Raw genomic sequence first — 19239 nt, 5'->3', positions numbered from 1 at the left:
TTGCATGGATGTTGGAATTGCTGTAAGTTTTGGGATTTTTTTAGGTTTTTGGTTTGGTTTTGTTTTTTCTTATTTTGTAATATATGTAATGGGTGCTCGCTAATGTTTAATTGAGATGTTTTGACCTTAATTCGCCCACTAAGCTGAATGCCACTGGCACACTGAGTATCCAGGAATTCAGAGTCCTGTGGAAAAGACTGCTTTTCTATTTGGTATGACAACAATTTCCATGCCTCCCTTCAATATCTCCCTGCTCACAATCCCTTTGGTATCATCTGTTGGGTTTTGGGTGGTTTGGTTTGTTTAAAAATACTCCCTCACCCCACAGGAAGTTTTCCAGAAGAGAGACACCAACACATCAGGAAAGCTTGACCTTGTGGAGCTGCATGCAGCTGTACAGGAGACAGGTGAGCCCACAGCATGTTTTGGCAAGTCTCATCTTCTTGCTCATGAAAGCTGAAAAAAAGCACAGGGCTGGGAAACATCTTGATAACTGTGTGTAGAGCCCAGGAGAAGTGGAAAACAGTATCATTTGCATGGCCTTGGCCATCTCTTCTTCCTTCTTTAGCTGGGTAAACACTTCTGAAAATTATTTTGCCATGGGATGGGCTGCTCACTCTTTTCTCAGTGTGGTCTCACACTGAGAGTTGTCTGAAACAAGTGTCTGCCTATTTCAGACCCAATTTTGAAATCCCTTCCTGTGTGTTGCTAATTGAATTTTAAAAGATTTGTGGGGTTGTGTGGATGCAGGAGGCCAGATCTAGCTCCTATTAAATTGCTACCTCTGCTGAAGATGACAGCTCAGGGACCAAATCTGGAAGTGTGGGACTTGCACGGAGACAATACTGGTGCCAGACTTCACTAATGCAGTGTCTGAGACTTGATCTAGAAATGGCAGATGATACATATGGATCCAAATACTGGACCAAGCTCTGTTGCTATTGCTGGGTGTTGTGTGGGGGCTGGTGCTCAGTCTTGTAGCTTCTTTTGCATGTTTACACTTTAAATATCATTCCTCTTTTTGGTGCATGTTCACCCAGTTCATCTGAGTCAGTGAAAGCACAGTGAGAAACCCAGGCAGACCTCTGCTAAAGCAAACTAAAATCCCAGGCCATGAATAGAAAATGCTTTTATTCCTAGCAAATGCTGCTGCTAGACTTTGGGTCTGATGCTTTCTGTATGAGCTTCCTCTGGATTTTCTTTTTCATCTCCTTTCCTACCCTCTTGGGAATATTGCTCTTAAACCCAGTGCTGCAATTACCCTCATATCCCATGAGCAAAAGAGGCCTATTTGTATTTTATTCCAGCTCTAAGTATAGGGGAGCAGATCTGAACCATTTTAAATTTGGAGGAGATATCTTCATGTAGAGGTCTCATTTGGGCTGGCTAATATTTGATTATCTTAAGCCAGGCTTGAAAAACAAAGCTGTTGGAGAAGAGATGAAGACCACTCAGTTGTGCCATCTCATTCTGTTTTCCTTCCCCCCCCCACTCCCCATTTTATGTAGGCATTTCACTCAGCAATGAAGTCTGTAATTTGATGGCAATCAGATATGGTGACCCTGACTTACAGATCAGCTTTGAGAGCTTTGTTTGCTTCATGCTTCGAGTGGAGATCATGGGAGGTGAGGCTGGCGCTCCGTGTCTGGCCTGGCAAGCTGGGTTGCCAGCTGAGCCCTGGCCCCTCTGATGCTGCTCCCACTGGCAGTGGCAAGGTCAAAATTAGCAGAGCTGGATTTCTGAATAAACCAAGAGTAATCAATTTAAAGCAAGGGATAGATAAAGAGGAAATCAAGCTCTCTCTTTACCCCCCCACCAGTCCCTGCCTACAGACATCTGAGCTGCACGTATCAGAGTGATTAAGCTCTCTGCAGGTTGGCACCAGCCTTCTGTAGGAAGAAGCAAGAAAATTGCAGATGAAGACTACTAGTTTCCCATGAAGAGGACAGCCTTTAAATATATCTTTTCCAGGAAGAAGAAAGCTTTGAAATATGTCTTTGATGGACTGCAGTTGTGAGGATGAGACAGCTGATACTCAGATCATGCTGTAGACACTTTGCACATGTCTCAAAATTGTGGTGGGTCGGGTTGGGACCTCCTGCATTTTGAGGTTTCACAGATGCATGGGCAGCCAGTAACATGCCTGACTTTATTCAGCTGCTCCCAGTATTCCAGCCTTCAGGGATGTTCCAGTGACAGAACAGAGAAGCTCACATGCACTTGAGACTAGCCTACAAACTCTGCCTTTGGGGTTTTTCCTGAGACAGTGTCTTGGCTGTGGTGATCTCTTGGCTATCAAGTTAATGCTCCTCATTTACTTCTTTTGCAGAGGCCTTTCGCAACTTAACACAAGATGGCAAAGGGATATATCTCCGGGAATCTGAGGTAAAGCCCATTCCCTGACTGTCAGGTGCAGGCCCCTTGGTTGCATGTGGCACTGCATGCTTTGTTCTGTGGTATTAGAAAAGGTATCTTTAACTGACCACTTACAGGGCAGGTTACAAACAACAAGGAGGTTCAGGCTCCTAAGCCTTCTGCTTTATTATGGCTTCTATTCCTGCTGGAGGCAGAATATCTCCAATGCCCCATAGCCCAGTCCAGGTGGGAGTATGGCAGAGCTCTCACAGGGATGGATTATTTCAACCCCCTTTCCATATTATTTTACAGTGGATGATGATGACACTTTACTCCTGAAGCAATGCTGTAGAGGAGGGGACAACCAGACCTGCACCAGCATGAGGAAGGCTGCCTTGTTTCAACTTTTTACTTCATATGAAAAGTCTTTCCCTCAAGCAGACTTAACCTGTTCACAGACAAGCTCATAGACTTGGTGAACTGAAGTTTTGCTAATTAACATATTTATTTTGAGTCCTGTTTCACTTCAGACAGCCCTACTGAGGAGAGACCGTTGGATGCCAACCACTACGAGTGCATAGTGTGACACCCTGGAGCATGGTGGCTGAGTGTTTGGGGTCACCTACTTCATGCTGATGTAATGCTGCTGTCATAGGCACACACTGTGGTAGTGCCCAGGGGCTGTGCTTGGTGTTGGGGCTCTCGAGTCTGGGAGGGGAATGGCCCCTGTCCTCAGTAGCTTGTCCCCTGAGAGAGGGATCCCAGTTCTGTACCTGCTAGGCCCATGGTAGAGGACTGGAGTCTGTGTGCTTCTGGGAAAGAAGGGGTAGGGACTCACAGAACGAATGAACACTCTTCCCTAGCCCTAACTTGGAAAGATGATTTGCAAGTATTCAAACCATCTCTTTTGCTTTTCTAAGTTAGCACTGCCCTATTGAAGTGACCCTAATTTGGTTTGACCAAGTGATGAGCTGGGCCTCCAGCTGTTTGTTGTATGATGATTGAGTATTTATTTCAGAAAGGCAGTGGGTTTTCTCTGCAGATTGAAAAGTACAGTACAGTGAAAAGTAAACTGATCCCATATTGTTTTTAAGTCACCGGAGACTGGCAGGGAATGAATGTTCTCAGTAGCATGATACAGGAGCTGTCTGGTAAAACATTTGGATATTTATCAGTTTTTATATAGGGTGAGCGTGTGTGTGTGTACTTCTAAAGGATGCAGACAAATGTAGGTTGTAGCTAATTAAATAGTGCAACCTGGGTGTGTGGCTGTGAACAGCATTAGAGAACATGATATAAATGGGACTATTCACTATTCAGTCAAAATCCATGAGAGAGTTACTTGATGCATTTATCTGTAGGATCCTTTTGCACTTTCTTACCATTCATTTATTTGGGCTGAAAATTTCCATGCTAAGTGCCTGTTACAGGTTGCTGCTTTTATTTTTTTCTTTTCATTAAAATCTTTTTTGCATTCCTGCAGACAGCTCAGTTGTGGCTCCTTTACAGTGCACAGCCTAGTCTGAGTCTGGGTGCTAAATGAAACAGAGCTCCAATGGGAATGAACATCTAATGAAAGACCATACTCTAATACCTTTGTAGGAAGAAGTTATATTAAGCTTGCACAGGCAGCCTTCCCTCTGGCTTTTTGTGACTTTTTAGGTGCTTAATCTTATAAATATTTTTTCAGAGTGCATGTGAGATTCAGGAATGAGGTGGACTGTGGATAAGAAAGTAAACATGGGCAAAAGACTGAGCTCAGGGATGTGCTTACCACTGCACTGAGGCCTGTGCAATAGCATAAGCATATTTATAGAGGAACTCCTTTGCATATAAGTGTTCCCAGTCAGGAGGCATTAAACAGTAAAAACAACAGCATGCACTTTATTCCCCAGAACCGTCTGTTTCTAAGCAATATCACTTTCCTCCTGTTTTTATGAGAAAACTGTTAGAACCAGATAAATAGATGGCTGTGTTGGTACTTGTTTATTACAGATGATGTATCTATCATCTATTGGGAGTGACCTAGTGTGGTGTCACTGGAGCCACAGGGTTCAGGTCTGTGAAGCAGAGCAGGCTGGAGGGAGCAGGGACACCGAGGGCCCCTGGAGCAGCCGAGGGCTCCGTGTCCCGCTGGGCCCCTGAAAAGGCTCCGTGTCCTGCCGGGCTCCTGAGGAGGCTCCGTCAGCAGCTCCCCTCTCAACACATGCCTCTGTTTCCTTCTGTGACTCGCAGCTGAACATGATGGTGCAAACTAAATTAGCCTGATTTAATTTGCACTCAACTCAGCAGGGGCTGTTATAAACACTGATTTACTGTGTGCAGGAGCAGCGCTGGAAGAACCAAAAACGTTGGTTGAGGCAGCGCAGGTCCCGCTTTTCTCAGCACGCTCTGGAAAGGATGGTCCCTGGCACCCATGGGGATGTCCAGGGGATCTATGTGAGTGCAGAGTGTTCACAGCAGGCTCTGTTGGACATGGTGGGATGGAAATCTGTTGGTCCCAACTGGGTTTGTTGCACGAAGTGAGCAAGTGTCATTTAAGGCTGGGAGTGTGCTGGACATACCTCTGCCACAGGCTGTTTGCAAAGCTGGTGCAGGACACCCAGTTTCAAACTGCAGTTCATTTTAATGTTGTACACATTGTTTTTTCTATCAGATTTTGTACTTACTTACTTCGCACCTCTTTAATGCAGAGCAATGTAATTGCAGGGAGATTATTTTGCTATTGATTACTTGATCCAGGAAAGAAACAGAATTCATCCATGCCATGAATCACTAAGCATTTGCAGCAATAAACTTTATTGAGCCATGTGACTTGCTGTTACAGAATTGTAAAGAATGCTTTACTGGAATGATTATACCAAACCATGTACAATTCAAACTGAATTATTTGGCTCACAATAAAATGTTTTTGGCAAGGGCACCTACTCGGACACTGTGAAGCTTTTATATTGCTAACAGAATAATGTTTTCTGGGCAATTCTGAAGATATATTACTCCTCATTTACAATGTGCATTGTGAAGAAATGGTCTGAAATGCTGCTGAAGGATGCATTCGTTTGTAACCACAGCATTTACAGGGATGCTGAGCTTTGCAGTGGGTGGTATTGCTCTGGCAGAAATGAAAGAAAAGTGGGACTGTGGCTTGAGACTAGTATTGCTAATAAAAGTCCTTTTTGAAAAGGCAGGTGCAAGAATAGCAAATAATGTCTGGAGTGGGAAGAGGAGATGGAGGGTGAGATATACTGTAACAATAAGACTGAGATGAAATTGAAAGGAACTAATCAACCCTTTACAAACAAAGTCTTCAGCTAGAGCTTATTGCTGCAAATACACACAACTGGAAGTATTTCATGTTTCCTGGATATAGTTGGTGCACATGTTGAGGGTACAGTTGGGGTACAGCAGATACCAGTCTGAGATAGAAACACACAGATTGAGTATTTCTGCCTTTCTGGGTAATCAATTAAATGCTGTTGAGACACTGCAGTGTAATTCTCAGTCTGAGGTCACATCTCTCCTTTTGCCAGTTTTACAGTGGGGCCACCAGGACTTCTGCCTTACCTGAAAACATATTGCAGTCCTTTTCTGGGAGGTATTACATTCATGCAAGTGGCTACTGCACTATTAGAGCTGTCCAAGCTGTGCCAGCAGACTTTGATCACACCACATGATGCTCTGTGTGGAATGAATGAATAAATAATGTTGCTTTGGTTTTGATTAAGCAGTATCTGTAATCCTAACTCCACAACCCACAAATGGACCTCTAAAGGGCAAGTTGTCATTGGACTGGCACCATAAAAATGAGGACTTTGGAGCTTTTGGAAGGAAGAGCCTGTTTCCAGGGGCAGGTGCTGCCTGAAAAGTGTCCACTGAGGAGAGGGGGTGCAAAGTGTCCCACTAGTGCAGACCTTTGCACAGGGCAGTGATGGGAGTGAAGAGACAATATGGGAATATGGGGTCAAAGCCACTGCTAAATCCAAGTGTCCACCAGTCCTCACTCACCCCCTCTCCAGTGCAACAACCCCACCAGGAGACTCAATTCAGACAACGGGATTTCAAAATTTGCAAACCTTAAGTCTTACTTTATTTCCTCTGTGAGCTGTTCAGGTCAGTGTTTCATGCAAACCTATGGAAGAGGGTGAAAAGCTGGAGTGTGATACAGAGGTATGATCTTTGCATCCAGATTCAGAAAATTGAAGGGCAAAAATCCCCTTTGTTGTTATTTACAGTGCCACAGTGCCGAGGGGAGAAAGATCGGGTTCCCCAGGGTGATGGCTACTATGTGACACAAGAGCAGGACTTGCTGTGTGCTTAAAAGTACTTCTGCAGTTCCCCGAGGGAGTGGTCTGTGTTCAGCCTGGGGCTCTGTTAAGAGAGAAGATTTGACCTGGACCTCAGCCTCTTGAGGTCCTCATCCCTCTGCATACCACAGCATTGCTGCTCTGGAATCCTCCTCCTGCTGGGAACCGGATTTTCCCCATAAGCAACGCTTCTTTCTTGTTGGCATGCAGGAGCTCAAGTTATGACCCTATCCCAAGGTTGGGGGCTTGGCAAGAAGCCAGTGATCTCTGGGTAGTTCTTCTGCACCTCTATCTGCACACACACCCCCACATCTTCCTGTGAACCCCATATCACCTTCCTTAAAAACTGTTGCAATACTGTGCTGAAAAAGAAGGCGAAAAAATCTTTTTTTTTCCCCTCCCCTGCTCAGGGAGCAGCTCCTTGCAGAATGAAATGCTAACGAGTGCCTTTGCCTTTCCTTCCTGCTGTGTCTTACACTGAATTAGACCTGAAAAGCAGTATCACCAAGCTTGAAGTTCAATTTATCAGTGCAGTCAGGATTGATTTGTTACACTACCTATTCTGGGGAAATGAATGTCTCCATCGCGCTCCCTTCCAGTGCAGGCAGACCTTTGTTTTGCTCACATCAGCCATGTAATGTAGGAAGCTGACATTCCACAGATAAAGGAAAAAACCTACAAAATCCGGACTAATTCTACCCAGCCTGGCAGTGCCAGAGAGTGATGCCACTTGCAAAGGACACACTTGGCATTGTGGTGGCTGCAGATACCAGGCAGAAGTGCTCTCTACCTGGGCTTATCTGCTACTTTTTTGTTATTGAATTAGTGCCATAAGTGTCCTAGAAAATTATTCTTGGCTGAATTACTTGTCCCCTTTATTGCTATTAATGTTGTAGCTGGACCATCGTGTTGATCCTTGGAACTCCAACTCACAGTAAGAGTCAGGTTGAAAACAAACTTGTTTTTTGTAGAAATTTTCAGCTGTTGTGTGAGACAAGAAAAATGGACTTTGCTACTGCTGTTGAGGAAGAAAATTTCCACTCATAATCTAGCACAGGGGATCTCCATTAAGAGAACAGCAATTATAAATCCGGTTTTCTCTTGCAGCACATTTTGATGGAATATTTGCAATGAACCACATACAAATGTGGGAATTACATTTTCAGATTAAAAAGACCCAAAATGTGATTGCTATGAAGTGTTACAATTTTAAAAGACCCTTTTTTTTTTTTTTTTCTTCCCTAACTTGTCATGCACATATCAAATGTGGAGGGAAGGGTTAAAAGCTAAGAACCCTGCAGAACCACACAGAGTTCTTCATGCTCCTGGAAATGTGGCTACAAGAAGGATGTCTATAGCTGGTGCTCATTAAGCGAGGTGAAATGAAAGAGGTAGTTGCTCTAAAGTAGCTTTCTTTCCTCAGGTAAAAGCAGGATTTCTTTCTCATAAATATGCTGCAGCTAGACATAAATGACTTACTGCTTGAAAGCAGCTCTGCACTGCTGAAGAGCTGGAGCTCAAGAGTAAGAAATTTGGTCTTAAGCTACCCTGAGTAGGTGCTTTCAGCCTGGCTGCCAGCAGCAGCAGTGCTGCTTTTTGCCTGGGGTGAGGCTGCTGAGGGCTCCTGCCTCTGCAGCTAAACACTGAGCTTCCAGAGGATGCAGGAGTGGGATTATGTCTGTGATTGTCCCATTACCATAGTCTCTCCCTTTCCACAGCCCTCTCCAAAACCAAAGAGTTAGCTTGGAATACTGCTTCAGAAACTGGGACCATGCTTGCTCTGTAAGTCTTTGGGTACAGCCCCCTATTAATGGAGTAGGTGTTTTTTGTGCTCCTTTGGAGCATACAAGCACACCCTTGTTGACCCTTCTCTGCAGCTTGGATGTTTATTGTAATGTATTGTGTTCCCCTTTAAAAGGGAAAAGAAAACAATCTCAGCATCACCCACTCTTCCTAGCTGCTCCTTAATGTCAGATCTCATCTGAGTCATAATCCTAGTCTTAAAAACTGTCTCCTCCTCTTAGGGCATAGGTACACATGTACCAAAAGACTAACACTGAAGGGCTGAGGTGTTCCCCCTGATCCTCTGGCCAACATTAACTCCAGCTGTTCATTAGCTCCAGCTCTGCAAACTGGTGTCTGAAGTCCTGCAGGAACTGGCTCATGCTGGGCCACGTGTCCCAGCACCTGGGTCCGATGGCACCCATGAGAGGTGTGGGACAGACCACTGGCAGTCTTATTTTAAGTTGAAGCCCTACTTGTCTCAGAGCTCTTCTCTGAAACCCAGGTAAAGCCCATGCTGAATCCCTTGTGCACAACTTCTCCTTCAGTGAGGCTGGGAAATGTCAGCCTGCTGTTAAGATGCTTGTCCGCAGGGACTCTGACTCTTGGCCTCCCAACACTCACCAGGCAAATACGGACAAGAGAAATAACCCTGAGCATCTCCAAAGTAGTTTGATCTGAAGGGCTCATTATTTTTGAACAGCTAAGTTGAACATTACTGAGAGCTCAATTTCCATTTCAGCTTGCTTTTCTACTTTGCAGGGCAGAGCGTGGGAGCAAGGCTTGGGCACTTCACAGCGTCCTCCGTATGGATCAATATTTTCCAATGTGCACAAGTTTCCAAGAGTTTAAACCGCTGAGTTTTGCAGAACTTTAATTGTATCAAATGCAAAAAAAGAAAGGGATACTCTATCAAACTAGCACGTAGCTAAGCACATAAAGAATTTAGGGGATGAATTAACAGAACAAAATTCATATGCTGCAAGAATAAACTGTTGAGTCCAGTAGAAGGAACTCCCATTTAGTTTTTATTTTTATTTTTATTTTTATTGTTTACAAGTACTTGGAAGTACAAAATGACAAGGGGAATTTGGTGGAAAGGCCATGTGGAGGTGCCATTCCTCCAGACTACTCTTTAAATTACAAAAAATGGTGCAATGAGTCTGTAGAACATCAAAGAACTTCTGTCAGCTCTGACCACCTGATGGAGCTGAAGGAAGCTGTGGCCACATTACCTTGCTGAATTCAAGTGCCAGAACCTGAGCTAGACACAGCTGTCCCTGGAGAGCTTACTGTGACAGGAAATAAGCCCTTCCTGCTGCGAGGCAGATATTCTTCCTTTCTCAAATTATTTAAAACAACCAGAGGCAACAGATCCTCAGGTGACCCATACTGCTGCATACACCTGAAAGTTAGGATCAGCTGAGAATGCTTCTCCTCAATGACTTGGCATATAGAATCATAGAATAAGTTGGGTTGGAAAGGACTTTTAAAGGTCATCCAGCCCAACCCTTCTGCAGTAAGCAGGGATATCTTCAAATAGACCAGATTACTCAGAGCTTTGTCCAAACTGGCTTTGAATGTTTCCAGGGACAGGTCATCTGCCACCTCTCTGGGCAACATGTTCTAGTGGCTCACCATCTTCATTGGAAAAAATGTCTTCCTTATATCTAGTCTAAATCTTACCCTCATTCAGTTTAAAGCCACTCCCCCTTGTCTTATCACTACCTGCTCATGTAAAAAATCCCTCTCCAGCTTTCTTGTGTGCCCCCCTCAAGGTACTGGAAGGTGCTCTAAGCTCTCCATGGAGGCTTCTCCACGCTGAACAAGCCCAGCTCTCTCCTCCTGTCTTTGGAGGAGAGATGCTTCAGCCCTCTGAGCATCTTCATCGCCTCCTCTGGACTCGCTCTGACAGGTCCACATCCTTCCTATGTTGGGAGTCCCAGGGCTGGTTCAGTACTCCAGGTGGAGTCTCATGAGAGCAGAATCTCACGATTAGAGGGAGAGAATCCCCTCCCTGGACCTGCTGGCTTTGCTTCCTTTGATAGAGCCCAGGATGCAGACGGCAATATAAGAAGAGCTGCCTTAGTTAGCAAAGCCTAGAGAGAATGTCTCCTGGTGGTTGGTAAAGCTGCTTTCCTAACAGGCTGTGCTGGGTGCTTGTGCCCTTCCCAGGCTGGGTCCAGGAGCTGAGCTCGCTGTTTTGCAGGGGTGAATGGCAGGGTGAAGGTCCTGCAGCGTCAGCTGAGGCTGCCTTTCTGCTCTTTGTGTTCAGTCAGTGTTTTTCCTTTGGTGAATAACCCTGGCCTGGGGATTGCTGCGCTGAGGGTTGAGGCTGTTGTGATGTTAACAGGAGGTGGTTGCAGAGGGATCAACCCCTTCTGCATTGCTCGGGTAGCAGGGTGAAAGTACTCCAAGGGTGAGCAGGCCATGGGGTGGCACAGAGCTTGGGAGGTGGGCACACAGTGCCCATCAGTAGCCCAACTCTTGGGGGCTGTCAAGGATATGGTCACCTGTCCTATTGCCCCCCAAACTGAGGCTACTCCTGGCTGCTTCTGGACTGTGCAGGGACAGCCAGCCTGGGACCTGAGCCCCTCCTTGCATTCAGCACATGGAGGAGGGAAATTAAAGGAGTCATCCTCCCAAGTCAGGCTTTTTGTACAGCTCTTCAAACCTAGAAACCACTCCTTTTTCTCCTGGCACTAGGCTCAGCTTGCTGAAACAAAGATTAAAAGCCTGGCTTCCACTAAAGATTCTTCAGTGGCAGCCCAAACAGGCTCCCTAGAGAAGATTAACTATCCTCTGCACTGAGGGGAATTTGAGCTTTAGCAAAATGGACTGATGAGAAAAACATAGGTAGTACTGCAAAGATGAATTTGATAAAGGTGGGCAGAGCACAGTGGAGGCATGAAAAACTGGTTAAGTGTTTGCTTTTATGTATAGCTGAGTTCTAGGTCTTTAGACAAGACTTAATCTTTTCTATAAACAAATAACACATTCATTTACATGAATAATCCACATTTCTTATGCAAATCACTTCCCTGCTGCTATTTCTACTGAGAATAATATTCAGTATAATTACCACATTTATTTAGTGAATCTATTTACACAGGATAGCTCTCTGTCCATGAACGCTCTTCACCAGAGAGGCCCAAAGAGCAACAGGGGAGCCCAAGCTGCCAGTCATGTGTGCCCTCTGCTTTCTATTTTTGTCCCCATGAAGCATTCTGGGACCGTTTGAGATGTCTCAGCAAGAGCAGAAGGATGCCAGCATCCTGCCTCCATCTCAGGGAGAGCACCTGCTGCTAATGGAAGGCAGCTCTCCCCTGCTCACCAGCCTGCTGTTTGAGCTCCAGCTAACTATAATGAGGCAAGGCACTTTGAATAATAACTTTCCTTTGGGTATAAGGCTATCTTAATTTTTTGTGTGCTTAAGTTGGTAATTGCCACAGAGTTTGAAAATCTTCCAGGTTTTACCACTCTTAATTATGTTCTCATGCATATGCATCCCCTGCTTGTGTGCTCATTACTGCGAGGAGATCAGAACCCCGAACGCTGGAACGGTTCCCTCCAATTATCTTCCATATGCAGAAGTTCCTGTGAAATACCTCTCCTGCATAGGATGGCCCAAGCTATTTGGAGAACATCTTGCTGTCCAGAGCACATTTTGCTCTGGGTAGTAAAACCAAAATGCTTTTCATCCCTTGTGTGTATCACCCAGGCTGCTGGGATGTCTCCTTGCTTGTAGCACCAGCCATTGAAATACTTGTTCAGGGGAAGTTATTAAGGCGTCCTAATGGAAAATATTTCAAGTTTCTAGGGCCCTGATTGCCTCTTTACCTGCTCTGTTTGCATCTATTGATCGTTCTGGTTCAACAAGACCCTCTGGGACTAACAAACTCTAACAGGTTTGAATGCATTCATGAGGTTCTATGTGGGGAAAGAAAAATAATGCTGTTGGGCTTCTGACTTGTTCTTGCTCAATAACAGCAAAACAAATGTGTGCAATTAAACATTACTTTGTTTTCTAAACAGCAGCCTTGAAATTTTGTCCTGCTAGCAAGGGAATCAAGCTGCTGCTTTGCTGTCTAACCAACAGCAATGATTTGGTGATGGGAAAGGAGATGTTAATCCACCTGAGCATGTTCAGGGTAGAATACTGTTCCCTTGTAGGTAGGCTGGATTTCTAGCACCCTGTGTGTTTTTGTGTAGGAGATCACAGTGGATCCTATGAAAAGATTGAATGGAGCAAGCACAGACCTTGACGTTACTCACTCTTTTTGCACAGAGCAACTGCTTGTTAACTGTTTCTCAGGGAGCTGTGGGGTTAGTTGATAGCCCCTTGGAGCTTTTGTACTGAGAGAGGGAGGTTGCCTGATCAAATAGAAATCACTGTCTTTACGCTTAAAGCATTGGATTGTATGTGAAGAAATGTCTATTCCTAGACACTTCACCTAAATAATGGGATTAAAATCTTAAGAAGTAAGGTGATGTGTGGCTCACTGTCTCCAGGTTTTGTATCCCTCAGGAGAAGGGAGAGATAAACAGTCAGGAATTTTTTCTATGGAAAATTTTACAGGAAGAAGATGAGGGTAAAACTTTCCACCCAGCTGTGAAAACCCTCCTTCCCAAAAAGTGCCTGGTGCAATATTACATATTGCCAGCTGTGTTAATAGATGCCTAGATCCCAGCTGGCATTGGGCCACACTTACATATCCCAGAAATAGAGATTTAATTCTGAAATCTGCTTAACACCTGCACACAAAAGGACAGAGGCATTAAAGGTGCTTTAAGGACAAAGCTTTACTTTAGCTCATGCGTTCTCTCGCCCATCACATGACTTGTTCTTTATTCTGTTGAGTGTCACCTGTCCAAACCACAATTATGGGCTTCAATGTGTCTAAGAGACACAGTCCTGCAGCTAGCTAAAAGGGACTGATTTAGTGTATTGAAAGAAACAAAGGGGTTTGGTCTGAATTCGGGCAGGGTTCTCTGCTTTTAGAGACGGATGGTGGTGAGTGTGTGCGTGTGCACATGTGTGAATGCACACAGGAGCACAGCTCCTTGGGAGGCAGTGAGCAGCTTTGCTTCCCCTGTGATGTCCCAGCAGCACTGGGGTCCGCCAGGAGCATGTGCTTTACTAGAGCTGTGCTGAGAACTGCAGGGTGCCCGGGACCTCACAGGCTCAGCTGCTGGTAAAGATTCACCTGCCCTGGGCTCTGTTTATTGATTGTTTGCTGCTACTTGGCTCATAAAACTCTCTGCTGCTTTTGGTCTCAAATGCCCCTTTGTGGCCATTTGCAGTGCCTTCCACTGGTTGCTGGTGCAGTGACCTGGAGCTAGGCAGAATACTGAAAAACCAGGCTGTGGGATCAGGAGCCATTGCTTATCCAGAGGCTTTTTCCAGAAACTGGGAGCATCAGGAGAGACTAACAAGCACCAGAGACATATATCGGACAGACAAGATCCAGAAGACTTTATTGTAGCAATAAAACCCAGAGGCAGAGCTGGTCAAGACCAACCAGTGAACAGTATTGAAGGTGGTTTCAGTGGAAGAGCACTGTCCAAGGGAGCTGTTCTTTGCTAAAATGTCCCTCAGTTACATACTGAAGTCAATGTGTCTCCCATCAAATCTCCCATTGCTTTTGCCCTTGTTCCCACGCCTGCTTGGATTGGCATCACTAGGCACCTGTAAATGCTGTGGGTAAAGGCTGCATCTAATCCAGAAAAACCTGTGCTCCAGGAAATGGAGACAGGGACTGGGGAGCATGTGAATTAAACACAAGTGCAAGTGGGTGCCCATTTGATTGCAGTTGCTAGAGATGGAAAATACCTTGTGATAAGCAAGAATTCCCCCCAGCCTTCCTCCAGTTTTACTACAGAGAAGTCTTTGTATTTGTTCCAATGATGAGGGAGCTCAGTGCTGCCTCATCCATCAGTGCCATAGACACTAGCCTGGAGGTGGGAGTCTGACTTGTAGGAATTGCAGGCAAATGTCTGGATGTGTGCTCTTGCCCATCGACTCGGGAAGCAGCTTGTGTTGCTGCAGCTGACTTGATGAGAGCTTCAATTAACAAATGCTATTAAAGTAGCTCTCCTCTTTATTTTATTTTTTTTAATGCATAGCATTTCCTGACAGCTTAAACGTTTAATTAACTGGAGATGCCATCGTGGAAAGTTTGCTAGAGAAGCATGCTTGCGGTTTAATTAAATGGAAAAAAATCCTTTAGAGGTACTGGAAGAGATCTGCTTGCAACATTAATAGTGGCAAAAAGTCTGCAGGGACTCCTGTATTTCCCTTTCTGAGTGTAGCAGTAGGTGAGGAGGTGCACAGCGGTATCATCACCCGAGAGGAGAAGGTGAGTGCTTCACAGCTTCACGTTTGACCCTCCCGTTTAAACTGCATGTGTAGGACAAGCTACAGCTCTGTTACCTCAGCAAGGGAGAGGAGACAGCCAACTAGAAAGTTTTTGGTTTTGTTTTTTTAACACTTTAACTTACAATTCTTCTGGTATTAGGCCAGAGCTGTCTCTAACATTTTTCATCTTCTCCAAGGGCACACAGGGAGAACATTTTTCATATAAGCATTGGTTTGATTTTTTTGGCTTCCGTTACAGCACAAAAATAAAGGCAGATCTTACCTGCCACAAAAATGTGGGATACTCTTCACATTATCTTCAACAGCTGCCAGGGAAGCTGGTTTTTGAGGTGGCAAGGTACTGCCTGAAGTGGCAGAGAGCCCTTGCTGCCCTCACAACGCAGAGGGCTGTGTGTGATGGTAGCTGTGGGTAGGAACCCCCAGCTGAGCACACAATTGTGCCCCTGCAGCACCTTGCCACGAGCCCACGGCACAGTGGTGTCAAGTGCTGCAGGGCTGGGGGTCCCCCAGGGCAAAGCAACACTCTCCTTGCTCCTGTGCAAAGGACTTCTCCCCTTCCTCTCCTCATACTGACCGAGTGACCCAGAGGCTTTTTGAACAGCTACAGGTCTGAAAAGGGAACTTTGTTCCAGTAGTAAATATAAACCTGGAAGTCACTGACATGACTGTTCACATTTGAAGCACAGCTCCACCCATGGAGGGGTATCAAATAGTTGTGAGTCAGCCCTGGGAGCAGGCTGGGGCTGTGGGGTGGTGCTGGGCCAGGGCATGTGCTGGCTTGCTGTCCTGGAGCCTCTGCACCCAGGCTGGCACCTCTGCTGCTGGTGACGAGGGACAGCTGGGCTCCTGCTGAAACACGCCAATGCTCAGCACTTGCCAAAACAGCTATTTGGGAGCAGCTCGTTGTGCTCTCCCTCCTCTCCTGGCCCTCTCCTCAATGTGGTTAAATTCAGTAAGTGTAGCACACCCTCTGCCAGGAGTGGGAGAAAAACTTCTGAATGAGCTTCTTCCCTCGAGCCTGGAGCACGCACCACAGAGGTGCCACTGACCACTGAATGAAATCCAACACTCTGTATAACCCCATATTACCATGCTGACCCTTTCAAATGCTGATCTCCTATTTTTTGCACAGTCTTTCTGATATTTGTGCTACCACAAGCAGCACCTCTTCATGGGGATGGTGCACTGCCATGAACAGCAGTGAGTGCTGGGCTACCCCAAGCCACTGACTGAACCAGATCCTCCCCTGGCAATAGAGAGCTCTCTGTCCTAGAAGCCCCTTTCAATCCGGAGCTCACTGGGGTTCTTCCATCTTACAATAACCTCCCATGTTCAGTTGAGACTCCTTAGTATCCCAAGCTGAGGGTGGATTTTGATCCTTTCCTCTGATCACTTCTTGACTGTATCTGTTTAAGCCCCTTTCAACTTTCTGAGAAAAAACTGCCAAGTATTTGTGATCCTTTTGGAAAAGAAACATTCTCTGGATGGAATATCAGATGTGAACTGAACTCAAACCCAAGAACATTCCTAGTAAAAACTGCACTGAAGCAGTGCCCAGCTGGTTTGTAGAACCAGTGAGATTAGATTTCCTTGAAATGTGCTTTACAGATGCCCTTGAAACAGCAAGGAAAGCTACTTTCCCCTTCCACCCATTCCTTAAAGGACCCTGAAGGGCCATTGCCTGAAGCTGTGATTGTGAAGAGTCCACCTCCCACTCAGAACTCATGTCCTATTTTTGCCTTCATGAAACAGTTACTTTCATCAGCTTTTCAATGCTGATACCAACAAATGCTGGCCACCCATTTCCTAGGCTTTTTTCCTGTCTCTGGCTGCACTGCCTGTAAATTTTGCTCTGTTGGAAACAGGTAGTATGTTATGGGCCTCACCTGTGAAGCAGCTGAGACTGGCAGACGAAAAATTAGAAAAATGGCAAAGATATGGGTCAATAATGCAACAGAATATTTTTTTTTTATTGCCACGTTTTAATGGAATTGCAGTAGGATTTTTATATGAGTCTCTGAAAGTCTACGGACTTTCAAATAACTCTGAACCTCCAGATTTGTATTCTTGCCTTATTCTTGTTTAAATAGCTGTTACCATCATCTGCATGATACATTATCTGTCCCAGCACACAGGCACGCCGTCAGGAGGAATATACTTCCTTGGAGACGACGCATTGCTAGAGCTCCTCGAGTCTCCTGCCTCCACGTGGGACACCTGCACAGCGCGGGGATTTGTACAGTGTCCCCTCCTCGCTGGAGTGGTGGCAGTGCCAGCGGGGAAGTGTTTTTGCCCGTTCTCTGCTGGGCACAGCGAGTTATCCATCACAGCACCGAGCCCTGCCAGTGAAGCTTTCCCTCAGCAGAGGGAGTTGTTTCTCAAGGTAATAAGAAAGCATTATCTGATTGCATTTTTGTCAGGTATGTCCTATTTATTACCTTACCTGTAATCTAACTTGTAATGTATTTCCTTGATATTTTCTATACTTCCCCTCTGTATTTCATAATAGCTTCCCCTGAAAGTCTGACCTACAAAAAAGACAAGGTTTTTAATCCAGCTTTGAATGATAACACCCTCCAGGTACCTTTATCTGGAAAAACTCTCCTAGCACAGAGGGAGGTCTCATAGGAAAAACTCAGCACCCTCTGCAAATGTGTTGGGGGAACACTGTGTAACAGCAGCCAAGGTCACTTTGTCCCAGGCAGGAAAACACCAGTGGCTATTTTCTTCTTGTGGCAAGGTGATATTTTTGGTCAGAAAGCCATTCCTGATCCAAAGAAGGAATGTGGGAAGTAGCAACCAGTCTGTCCCAATAGCAGGGGTGAGCATAAGGCAAGAAGATAACTATAAACCATGTAAAAACTACTACCCATGTGCCTCAGCTGCTGAAAGCTTTTCAGGTGTTTTACCTTAGGTGTCAGGAAAAAGCATAAGGCAACAGTTTGGGGGGAGAGCAGTACCTGTAGGTCCTAACTAGGTTGGGCAGAGATGTCTTATGCTGGCAGAGGTGGAGTGTGATGGTCCAGCTACCCTGCATAGGGCTGAGGAAGGTTAATTGGCATGACAAATGACACATGCCATGGGAACAGTTTGCATTTTCAGGCTGGTTTGGGCTTCCCATGTGACATCAGGTTGGTGGCTCACCAGGGCATGAGGGCTTTCTGCCCTCTTCCCACTTGGTTAGTCCTGATCCTTCCACAAAGTTCAAACTAACTGCCTGCTGGACCTGAATTTCCTCATTCTGGTAAAGGTGTTTCAAAGTCGCACAGCTTTAAAACAAAGAAAGAGAAATGTCCCTTTTTGTGGATGCTAATGAAATTTTTATCTGGGCATCTTTCTGTGAATGTTGGGCCTGAGAGGCATGGATTATGTTAGGGAGAAGGGCTTATTGAGCCCTGGAAATAAATCAGAGGAGGACAGAGGATGAAGATCACAAATGATAAATTAGCAAGTGACAGAAAACAACTGCAGGAAATAATAAAGCCAGGAGGAGTGTGTGGGAAATGCATAGGAGCGGTTGTTTACAACATGTGCATTGGACTTTCCAGCATTTGACATCTTATCTCTATTTCATTCCATATGTTACTTTATGCATGGATTCCTGTTTTTATGGGGTTTGTTCTGTAGTTTTTGTACTAACATGAATGACTCACATCTGCTCCAATACTTAATTTATTCTCTAATGTCTTCTGCAAAGGTTTGCTCAGCTCATGTAGTACTTGTCAGTGGCAAGATCGGAAGCGCAGTGTCAGGCAGGTGAGCAGGGATAGCTGTGTGAGACAGCTCTTTTCTGGAGTCCTACTCTGTAGTTGTGCTAGGTTTTTTTTCCCCTCAGCAAGGTCTGTAATTCCCACTTTGGCTGCCCTGTGTGGACAGGCCTGCTGTGCTGGGGCTGTGTATGGAGCCAGCAAGGAACACCCCATGGGACAGGGATTACGGCTGCAGGCCATCCCCGCAGGACCATGGCCCAGCACCAAGCTGCTGCCGGAATAACAACAGCTGATGATTATGATTTTATTTTTTAAGTGTTCCTGACAGCTCTGGAGACACACATCTTCTCTTCCAAATCCAGTAATTAAATTCCACCTACCTGAATTCCCCCTGCTGTTTCAATTGGTTAAATTAATCTTCCCATCATGTCTGAGCCTCCTCTGTGTTGTTGAGCGCTGGCCTCCTCTCGCCCCGGAGTCGGGCGGGGACCGGGACCGACCCGGGCCAAACTCGCAGCGGCGCTGCCCAGCCCCGCGCATCCCCTCGCGTGGAAGTGGCCCGGAGTCACTCACGGAGCGAGGGCAGAGGGATGGGCGTCCCCGGTTACACACAGACACCCCCGCACCCCGCGGTGTCCCCGTCCCCGGGGCTGCCTCCCCGCCGGCGCAGAGCGGGCAGGGCAGCGGCTTCCCGGGCACCAGCCCGGCT

The 19239-nt window shown here is 45.8% G+C and overlaps 1 protein-coding gene and 1 long non-coding RNA gene across 3 annotated transcripts in view; one reads left to right on the top strand and one right to left on the bottom strand.

Annotated features, from left to right (window-relative positions):
• LOC116441404 (calpain-14-like) overlaps positions 1-5181 on the top strand; it is a 24425-nt gene extending 19244 nt beyond the window's left edge. The window contains exons 17-21 of the mRNA XM_032103256.1: positions 144-212; positions 329-407; positions 1509-1625; positions 2330-2385; positions 2668-5181. Of these exons, the coding sequence (XP_031959147.1) occupies positions 144-212; positions 329-407; positions 1509-1625; positions 2330-2385; positions 2668-2694 (348 nt within the window). The 3' untranslated portion in view covers positions 2695-5181. The remainder of the gene's footprint in view (positions 1-143; positions 213-328; positions 408-1508; positions 1626-2329; positions 2386-2667) is intronic.
• Positions 1-19239, bottom strand: part of LOC116441405 — a 23905-nt gene extending 4666 nt beyond the window's left edge. The window contains exons 1-3 of one of the 2 annotated variants that reach the window (XR_004239056.1): positions 18911-19171; positions 5920-6033; positions 1572-1701 (exon numbers count right to left, since the gene is read on the bottom strand). This is a non-coding gene — a long non-coding RNA (uncharacterized LOC116441405). Of the gene's footprint in view, positions 1-1571; positions 1702-5919; positions 6034-18910 lie in introns of both variants that reach the window. The other variant, XR_004239057.1, reaches the window with a different exon arrangement.

The sequence above is a fragment of the Corvus moneduloides genome, chromosome 3 (genome assembly GCF_009650955.1).
Source record: "Corvus moneduloides isolate bCorMon1 chromosome 3, bCorMon1.pri, whole genome shotgun sequence".
Taxonomy (NCBI): Eukaryota; Metazoa; Chordata; class Aves; order Passeriformes; family Corvidae; genus Corvus; species Corvus moneduloides.
Note: the sequence above shows the minus strand (reverse complement) of the source record. Positions and strands in the feature narration are given on the sequence as shown.